Source organism: Asparagus officinalis, chromosome 2, assembly GCF_001876935.1.
Source record: "Asparagus officinalis chromosome 2, Aspof.V1, whole genome shotgun sequence".
NCBI classification, from domain to species: domain Eukaryota; kingdom Viridiplantae; phylum Streptophyta; class Magnoliopsida; order Asparagales; family Asparagaceae; genus Asparagus; species Asparagus officinalis.
In genome coordinates this window covers 9,546,463-9,556,358 of record NC_033795.1, presented here as the reverse complement: position 1 = coordinate 9,556,358, position 9,896 = coordinate 9,546,463, and the positions used below count along the sequence as shown (strand labels likewise).

General features: G+C 33.7%; 1 protein-coding gene across 3 annotated transcripts; it reads right to left on the bottom strand.

The window, feature by feature from the left end:
• LOC109830188 (glutathione S-transferase zeta class-like) lies at positions 764 to 9,517 on the bottom strand. 3 transcript variants are annotated; one of them, XM_020397371.1, is made up of 10 exons: positions 9,387 to 9,517; positions 8,990 to 9,068; positions 8,843 to 8,899; positions 8,438 to 8,523; positions 8,236 to 8,307; positions 7,246 to 7,299; positions 7,050 to 7,125; positions 2,094 to 2,155; positions 1,474 to 1,533; positions 764 to 1,023 (listed from the first exon to the last, which is right to left on the bottom strand). In XM_020397371.1, exons 1-10 carry the CDS (start codon positions 9,486 to 9,488, stop codon positions 919 to 921), a joined length of 753 nt encoding a protein of 250 aa, XP_020252960.1. In that variant the 5' UTR covers positions 9,489 to 9,517; the 3' UTR covers positions 764 to 918. The 3 variants fall into 3 exon arrangements, with proteins under 3 accessions (XP_020252960.1, XP_020252961.1, XP_020252962.1); XM_020397372.1 differs by lacking the exon at positions 9,387 to 9,517 and adding an exon at positions 9,166 to 9,261; XM_020397373.1 differs by lacking the exons at positions 764 to 1,023; positions 1,474 to 1,533; positions 2,094 to 2,155 and adding an exon at positions 3,611 to 4,975.

The window sequence follows — 9,896 nt, the reverse complement described above, 5'->3', positions numbered from 1 at the left end:
CTAATCCACACCGTTTACCATGAAATTCATTTGGAGTAATTAGAGGAGAAATAGCAATTTCAATTATTTGAAGGGCTAAATTAAAAATATGAATGATCTGAGGACCACTGTTTTATAACTTGTTTTCTAATTTCCACTCTGGAATATCGGTAATTATGTCAAAATGTAAATTTTCAATGCAAACAGATACAGTTGGAGGTGATGTTTTTTGTTATAAAGTGTAATTTTTATTTTGCACTTTAAACTTTTTTCCTTTCGGACGCATATAATAAGATGTTACTTGCCTTGTTTAGTCAAAATGTTGAAATCACTGCTCACTAGGGAAAATAGAGTTTGCATATGAAAGAATCAATGACGTTAAAGAGAGCGATTGAGGCTGCATTCATTAAGAACTTGAGTCAAAATTTTAAAATGTTAAGTTTTTATTGCATAGGATAGGATGTTTACTCTGTGCATTATTCTACAATTTGATTCGATAACTAAATCCATAAGTCATGACCTGGTCAAAGTAAAAAAAAAATTCCCCCCTTCTGTGTGTGAAAGAGGAAGAAGAATGGTGGATGAATAAATTTGATAAAATAAGAATTTATCCTCTTTGTATTACAAACCTAAATTAAGAGGAAAGGTAGAATAATGAATCTATTACAATTTCAGAGTAAAATTGGTAAACAACATAGCTTTCCTCCTCCTTTTTTCTTTTTTTTTCTTTTTAGCGTTTTTCTTCTCTGTTTCTACCTAAATTTTCTATGGCAAATTTCAACAATAACAAAAAATAAAAAGGAACATGTTATTTAGTTAAGACCCAGTAAGTCAGTAATATTTACTACAACATATCTAGTATAGATACAACAGTAACAACAACATATCTCCCTTTATTAAAAGTAGCTAACATTAATAACCACTTCACTTTTCGAGTTTTTATGATGAGGAAGGCGCATCTGGCTGCTTATCAGGATGGGCAGCTTGAAATGCAGGATGCTCAGTATACACTCCATGTAATCGCGCTAGAGTAGGGTAATGAGACTGCAAATAACAATAGAATTCTCAAGTATCAATATAAATTTAAAATGTTAACTATCAGAGCAATGTGTGCGGAGATTCATGTTCGTGCACATACTTTGTCTTCGTGCACATATGCAAGAGAAACTCATGTGCAAGCATGCTCACCTATTTGTGTGCCCTTTATGGATATCATATAGGGAGGATAAGAGAACATGTCACATGTCTAGGCACCAAGTTTAAATCATGCAATCAGAATGAAATAAAGAGCAACACATATCAGTGCAAATAGAAATATTTAAACAGTGCCATCAGAATATTGTATCGTTGTAATCAACAACTTTTAAATGTGTGCCCGTACACATGTTGTCTTTTGTTCCTCGCTATATGTTTTTTTTAATCCACATGCATTTTTGTAAGAGAAATTTTTGCGCGAGAATGAATGTGTGTGCTTGGGTTATAGAAGTTATTTACCATGTCAATTTGGAACCTTGTAATTCCTGCAGCAATCTGGGGAGCCAAGAAAACATCAGCCTACACAAGAAAACCATAATCAGATTTCTATTGATTGCTGTAATGCAAAGGCATTGCTTAGTCTGATTAATTCAAGAAAAAAGAACTTCATGGGAGCAAAATATATGCAAAAATTGCATTGGATACACTAGACGATTGATTTACACCTACATGTTTTTAGTTAGGATTAATTGCACGTAGACACCTTGCACTTATTACCATAAAACTAGGCAGACACACCCCTTGAGTGAATTTATTTTTCTTTTTTTACTTTTTACCCTCAGAGGGTCTATCTGCAAATAAACCTCTTTCTGTACATTCTCTATTTCTAAGGCATAATAGAGCAAGAAACCAGAAATTGAAATCTCTCCTCCATCTAATCAGAACGTATAAAGGAATAATCAACCAACAGAATTTTGATGTCTCCATCCATGTATGGCTTGCAAGAACTAAAAGATGATAACAATGCTTGTGCATAAGGAAGTGACCGGATACTTAGATCGATACTAAAGAGGTATATAAAATTTTTTTAAAAAATGATTCCATGTTGCAGGATGATGGAAAGAAAGTAGCGAACAAACCAGTCCAATGTCATCCCCAGTAGCATATCTTCCAACTGAGCTTTTCAACAGCTTTTCAAGGGCTGAACCACAAATAAGTTTTAAATATATATATATATATAGAGAGAGAGATCAGCATCACTTAATAGCATCTTCAGCATCCAAGCTAATTGTACAGAAACAGTGTACTACATACAGAAAAACAAATAAACTGAATATAAACTTAGAAACAAAGTACTAATGCATTTTAGGCCTATCTCTTGCTGCAACTACCTTTATAAGGTAGTATCTAAGGTGTTAACTTGTAGACTACAAGTTTTTATGGGGTATCTTAGTGATTTTCAGTTTGCCTTTGTTAACGCTAGACTAATCACTAGTAATATTCTTTTGGGGCATGAACTTATTAAACACTATGAGAGGAAAGGAATATCTCCTAGATGTATGGTGAATAATGATACAAGGAAGGCTTATGATACTTTGGAGAGGCTTTCTTGGTAAAATATTGCTTGGATTAGGGTTCTTTCTTACGATGCAGCAATGGATTATGATGTGTGCGACTTCTCCCAAGTATTCCATATATTTCAAGGAAAAAATGATCACTTCCCCCTTAAAGTATTGGTGAACTCTCAAGTTGGCCCCTAAAGTATCAATTTACCTATTTTGCCCCTCGAACTTTGCTTATCATTTCAATGTGGTCATTTTGTGAGCCTATAATCAAATATTTAACAAATTAATAACATAAAAAAAATTTGTATTTCTTCATGGGTTATTGTATACATATACACATATATACAAATATACATATACATACATATACATGTATATACCACCTATTATATATATATAATATATTATATATATATATATATATATATATGAGAAAAATGGTATACTTGGTACCAAGGATCATTGTGTAGTGATGTGTGACACATCTTGTCGCATACATCACACCTTGAAGATGGAGCCTCACCAACTTCAAGGTGTGATGTATGGACAAGATGTGCCACATCACTACCAAGGATCCTTGGCCCAAGTATACCCATATTCCTCTATATATATATATATATTATATATATATATATATATATATATATATATATATATAATATATATATATATTATATATATATATTATATATATATATATATATATACTAATATACATACATACATATATAGATATATACATATACATAATATACATATACATGTGTGTGTGTGTGTGTGTGTGTATATATATTATATATATATATATATATATATATATATATATATATATATATATATATATATATATATATATGTATATATACACATGTATAATATATACATATATATACAGATATATATACAATATATATATATATATATATATATATATATTATATATATATATATATATATATATATATATATATATATAATATATACATACATACATATACATATACATATATATTGAGGCAAATTGTTATGAACTGGCAGCTCATTTAGCAAAATGAGCTACCACCTCTATGACATGTGAGCCCCACAATCAATGTGACTAGCAGGGAGCTCACGTGTCATAGAGGCGTCAGCTCATTTAGCAAAATGAGCTGTCAGCTCATATAAAATTTTCCTTATATGTGTGTGTATATATATAGTTTAAGGGGAAATTAGGCAAATTGATACTGTAGGGAGCAACTTAAGAGTTCATCAATACTTTAAGGGTGAAATGATTATTTTATCCATTTTTCAAAGGGAGTCTTCATAGTTATTTCCCTGGTAGAATGGGATTATGGCAAGGTGACCCCTTATCACCTTACCTATTTGTCCTTAGTGTGGAGTATCTCTCAACTCTCAAGGTGGTTGTGTCACAACAGAATGTTTCACTTCCAGCCAAAACGTGCTCAGTTAAAAATTAATCATCTAACTTTTGCTAATGACTTCTTGTTATTTGGTAGAGATGACTTTACATCTAAGAAGCTCTTGCATGATTTTTCTCTGTTTTCAGTCAACAATATGGATTAGCATGCTAATCCATATTGTTCACTTTACATCTATGAAGCTGTTGGATGATTGTCTCTCTGGTTTCAGTCAACAATATGGATTATGCCTATGGTAAGTAGAAGGTTGTCTACAAGTGATTGCAGCTCTATGGTGAATAAAATTGCAACAAAATTTCAGTGTTGGCAGACAAGGAAACTCTCATATGCCGGAAAAGTGCAGCTGGTTAAGAGTGTTCTGTTTGGGATACAAGTTTACTGGCCTAGTAACTTTGTATTACCAAAAAGTGTTCTTAAACAAGTTGATGCCGTATGCAGGAGGTTCATCTCAGGAAGCACCCATGATTCATGCAACAGTGTACTTGTTGCTTGGAAGTCCTTATGTAAGGGTGTAAATCAGGGTGGTCTGGGGATCTTCTCTGTTGTAGGATAGAGTGATGCCACTGCATTGACGTGGATATGGGCTGTCAGTGAGAAAAAAGTTTACTATGGATCAAGTGGGTTCATAGAAACTACTTAAAAATGCATGATATTTGGCATGTTCAAGCTAGAACTGGTGACTCTTGGGCTTGGAAGCAACTCCTGAAAGTGAGAAACTTGTATCTAGTATTCTAGTGAAATGGGGGTCTTATGTGAATTCGCTTTTAAAGTTCAGACAATGGTCTTCCTCTGGGAAATTTAAAATGGCTGAAATTTATGGTGATATTGTTTCCTCCTCTCCTGTTGTGCCATGGTATGGAATGGTTTGGAGTTCTCTCAATATACCAAAGCATGCATTCATTTTCTTGTTGATGATTCAAAAGAGACAGCTTACCCAAGACAGGCTCATGAAAATGGGTCTTTTATCAAGTAATTGCTGCTCATTGTGTAGACTTGGAATGGAAAGCCATGAACACTTGTTTTTCGAATGCATTTTTTCTGCAGAAGTTTGGTGGAATATCATGAATTGGTTGGGGTTTAAATATAGGAGCTATATATGGCATCATATCAAAGATTTACTTACAGTTCAATGGAAGAGGAAAAGCTACATCAATTTGGTGAGAAGACGTGTTTTGGCTGCTACAGTCTATTCAATTTCGATTGAAAGAAATTCAAGATTGCACTAGGGTGTATGCAGGAGTACTAGAGCTGTAGTTAAGTGGATCAAGACTTGTTGTCTTGTGGCTGTGTATAATAACCAAGTTCCTATTGAGTTTAAAAACTAGGTTGACTCCTTGTTAAAATTGGTATTATTGGTGTCTTTTGAGTTTTGTGTTATTATGCTCCTCATGTTGAGGTAGCTTGATAGTTATCATTATCTTGTAGTACCCTGGGTATGCCTGGGATTAAATTCAATACATAACGCTTACAGGTGATGAATAAAAATTGTTCATTTACTTAAAAAAATTAAAAAATAAGAATAAAAACAAAGTGCTAATGCATTTTATTATTTCAAGAATAGGAATCATATGTCTCAGCTAGAAGGGAATTCTTTTTGGAGACTCTCATACAACAAGACCTATATGCTTTAATTGATGAATCGACCATGTGGGCTGATATCAAGAATTAAACCCTGTTCTTCTAGAATGCATGCAGAACTGTTGACTAATCTCAACTCTCTGCAACTTGATGCTCTGTGTACAGTGATTCATGAAGTTATAAGAAGCTCTACACATGATTACGGCAGATAAGATACTTGTTTTGTCAGACGTCTATGTTAGAATATAAAAATATAACCTGACCGCAATTTTGGAGTTTTGGTGCGGTGGCAAGGTCCTTTGACAGTCACGTTATTTTCTATCTGATGATAATAATCATGGCTGCAATAAAATCCTTTAGAATGGAAATTTTTTATTTGAGGATCCACCATGTTGGAAATAGACTTAAGATGCACGCATTGTTGTTAGTGCACTTTCACAATTAAACAGAAGAAATGACACTTAAAGGTAAGAATAAAGAAGAATAAAGGATTCATGTAAGCGACCACAAATATTTTGGATAAAGGTTTACTGCTGCTCTTATATCCCTGAAGTCCTACTGAAGATTGTAATATAATTTTTTCCTTTCCCACATTCCTTTGCATAGCAATAGGCAGGAAAAACTTCTTTATCATGTAAGTGAGCAATATTATTATATGTATAAATACATCTACGTAATGATTTATGATAAAATAAAGGCTAAATTTCAGAACCACCACCCCCCGCCCCCAACCCCAGCTTTGAGTGATTATCAGATAAGCCCAACAACACTCAAAATATCAGAAAACCCCCCAAGCTTAGGGGTTATCAGAAAACTCCTTTAACTTTAAAAAAAATTTAAATCCACCTGAAAGCGTGAACCACAAATTTCATGAGGAAAAATATTCCTGCGTAATTTTACCCACTCCTGTGAAAATTGCAGTCACCACTGTTTTCTTTTCTTTCTTTCTTTTTCTTTTTCTTTTTTTTTTTTTTGGGGGGGGGGGGGTTTTTTTTTTTTTTTTTTTTTTTTGGGGGGGGGGGGGGTGCTGGTTTTAATAAAATCGTAAAGTTAAGAAGGTTTTTGATAACCACTAAAGTTAAGGGGGGTTTCTGATATTTTGAAAGTTATGGGGGTTATCTGATAATCATCCGAAGTTAAGGAGGACTTTCTGAAATTTTAGCCTAAAATAAAATTGTACATCTTCTGCCGAAGTGGGAATATAGTCTCCTTCGGATCTCTGTTTGTGTCTAAAATATTAACTGTTTCTTAAGGTGTTCCCAAATTTACAGAGTTCCAATTTGGCTGCATAAGACCACAAGAGGCAGGACTACCAACATCCAAACCTCTCGTTTGTATTAGTTCCATGGCTTGGGAATTTGGCATCAAACGTAGGGGTCTAGTATCAGACTCGTTTGGTTTCTTTGCAAAGATTTCTTTTCCTAAAGTTTATGGCCCACAGCTGAAAAAACATTTTGATTGGAAGATGCTAGGAGGATAATGATGGCATTCGCATAGCACTGCAGAAGAAAATTAATAAAAAATTGAAGACAACCTGCGAAGCCTTTGTTGAGATGACGCTGAACCCATACTAGTTTCTCATCAGAGCTGATTTTTTCCTCGATGTAATTCTGAAAAAGAAAGGCATAAGAAGCACATACAAATACCAAACTGTGTATGCTAGAAAGCATTAGTGCTTGATCAGGTATTAAAGATAATTTATAAATCAGTTTGAGGGATTGTTAACAAACCAGGACAGCAAGATTCTGAAGAGGCTGAATACTTGAAGTGACAACACTTGCTGCCTAAATAAACGAGCAAAAACGAATTTTCAGAAGTTCAAAATTCTGCATGCAGAAAGTATTTTAACAGGTCTCAAAACAATTTTTTCCACAAAGTAGCAAACTCGACGGAACTTTACAAATGAAGTATACCATTTAATCCCATGTATAGTCAAAACTAGAATGAAATACATCAAAGCAGGATTTGTCCATGATCAATTGATTCTTTAGAACCTATAACCACTTTACTTTACTCGAGCATGGAGTTTAAGAAGTAAGAAGTTTAGCAATTACTTCACAGGTTAAGATACCATATCATGCATGTGTGCGTGTGTATTATACGGATAGATACATTGAAATATAAGTTCGGACTTCGAGGTTTATGAGATAGTGCATCGTCTCAGATGTTCACATTCTATACCTAGGGGAAAACAAAGATTATCCCTGGAAGAGATGGGTATGTGGTTTATGGCACCACTTCTGAAAACCAGCATATTGCCATAACCAATGAGAGTCTGAATCCCTCTCACCTTTTTGTCTTGTTAAATAAATTTCCTTCTTTATTCATTTGAACTAAACTTGTTTTATTATATTCCGTAAAGAAGGACGGCTTGGCCATCCTCCCTAACCAAGTTAAACCAAAAAAAAAAACAATAGAATAAATATAAATAAATATTCAACTAAGAGGAGTCATGAAAAGAACAGGATCCAAATCACATATTCCTTTTCCAAATATATCTGCAGCTGCACCCTTCGGCATTCGTTATTTTAATAGATATGATTACATTCAAATCAACTGTAAACTTCAGGAATTGCTAAACAGAAGTCAAAATGCTACTGATTGTCTTCCTACTTTTTAAAATTTTAATTAACAATTTGACATCTAAAATATTGAAGAGCGGATAATCCCTGAGTTGCCTGATTAATTGCATCAGCAAATTCAGGGGAGTGCCAATTTACCTGGATGTTCAGGGCTTTCTTTTGAAGATCCCGAGGGAGAAGAGGATGTTCAGGATATTTATCCTCCAAATACTGTCCAAAAGAATTGAAATAAATGAACAAAAGAGAAAGCAGGACATAAACCTCCCAATCTATGGCTTGAAAGGAACATGGAGGGGGAAGTCTACAAATAGAATGAGAAAAACAACTAATATTTACTAACCAAAAGGATCGCAAACGAATCAGCAACTACTACATCTCCATCTTCCAATACCGGAACATATTTGAGTGGGTTCAACTTCTCAAACTCTACATGCAGACCATTTCAATACAATAAATAAGTAAATGAAGTACAAAATCCTTATATAAATTCGAAATGAGCACTAATATCACCTTCCCTAACACGATTAAAAAAGATATATGTACATGAATCCAAGAAGAACACTTTTGCTTTGAGCATATGACAAACCAACCAAAAGAGTCAACAACCAATATTTTTTTCTCAAATTTCATTGTCCGATCATAGAAATTCCCAGAACATGACAAGTGTCACTATATTATCACCCAAAAAATGAGGGAAATTTAACGGCTAGTCCTAAATTCATAATAAAACTCAAATATTTCTCACCTGGAGTGAACTGCTCTCCCTTCAAAAGGTTCACTGCTTTGTACTCATACTCCAGCCCTTCAAAATACAAACACAAATTCAATAAAACCTCCAGGACCCATTTCAGCAAAAAAGAAATTACAAAGAATTAAAGCATCAAAATCTGACCTTTGAGATTGAGCGCAATCCTCACTCGCTGAGAGCACGAGCTCCTCCAGTAAGAGTGCAGCTTCAGCTTTGGAGTCTCCTGAAGGAAAAAAAATCCCAAATAAACAACTAAAAACTAATGGGTCGATTTAGATCAAAATTTAGGGGGATTTTTGAAAATTCGATCAAGAGATTGCCTTAGCCTTTGATTCGGCCGCCATTGACTTTGAGCCAAAGGGGCAATAACCATGGTTTATATCTTATCAATAATCCATGGATAAATACAAAGAAGACATGTCGTTTTCAAACGATCGTCATCGTCGTCGTCATCTAAGTACAAGTCTTGATCCTTCACCTAACTAAACTATATCCAATGGTCAAAAAAAAAATGAAAACAAAAAGAAAAAAAGAAGAATACCTTGATTTCAAATGAGGTGAAGAATCTGAATTGTTGGCGAACTGGAGAGCAAAGGGTTTTTGCTAGTTTTTTGCTTGACTGTGTGAAAATTAAGGAATACATTTTATTGAGTAAATTGGGTTTTGCTATGGTCTCAATGATATTGGTGGGCTAATGTTATAAGTGCTTAATAGTGGTAATTATTAGAATGGTTAATTACGAATAGACCACTTGTAAAAATCACTTAATTATGAATAGAGATATAGTTCTACTTTTATATGCGAATAGACCTTATAGTATTTAGCTCAAGTGCAAATATTCTGGTTAGTGTTTCTTTTTTCTTTTTTCTTTTTTCTTTATTTTTAACAATTATAGGAATATGTCCTCACCAATAAAATTATAGGAGGGTTTATGTGTCTCCTCAAAGTCTTTTTATCGAATTTAAAAGTCAAAAGATATTCACTCCGGGGATCTACTCATATAAATAGAATATCAGAAAGTCTATTCGCAATTGAGTTATACTAAGTGTGT

What these genes read in the sequence shown, in the direction of transcription:
- LOC109830188 (XM_020397371.1), bottom strand. Translation starts at nt 9,488, where the DNA reads ATGTATTCCTTAATTTTCACACAGTCAAGCAAAAAACTAGCAAAAACC. An exon ending in ATTCGTTTGCGATCCTTTTG is followed by an intron (nt 8,308 to 8,437) that starts GTTAGTAAATAT and finishes TCTTTTGGACAG; the next exon opens with TATTTGGAGGATAAATATCC. An exon ending in TTCAGAATCTTGCTGTCCTG is followed by an intron (nt 7,126 to 7,245) that starts GTTTGTTAACAA and finishes TTTCTTTTTCAG; the next exon opens with AATTACATCGAGGAAAAAAT.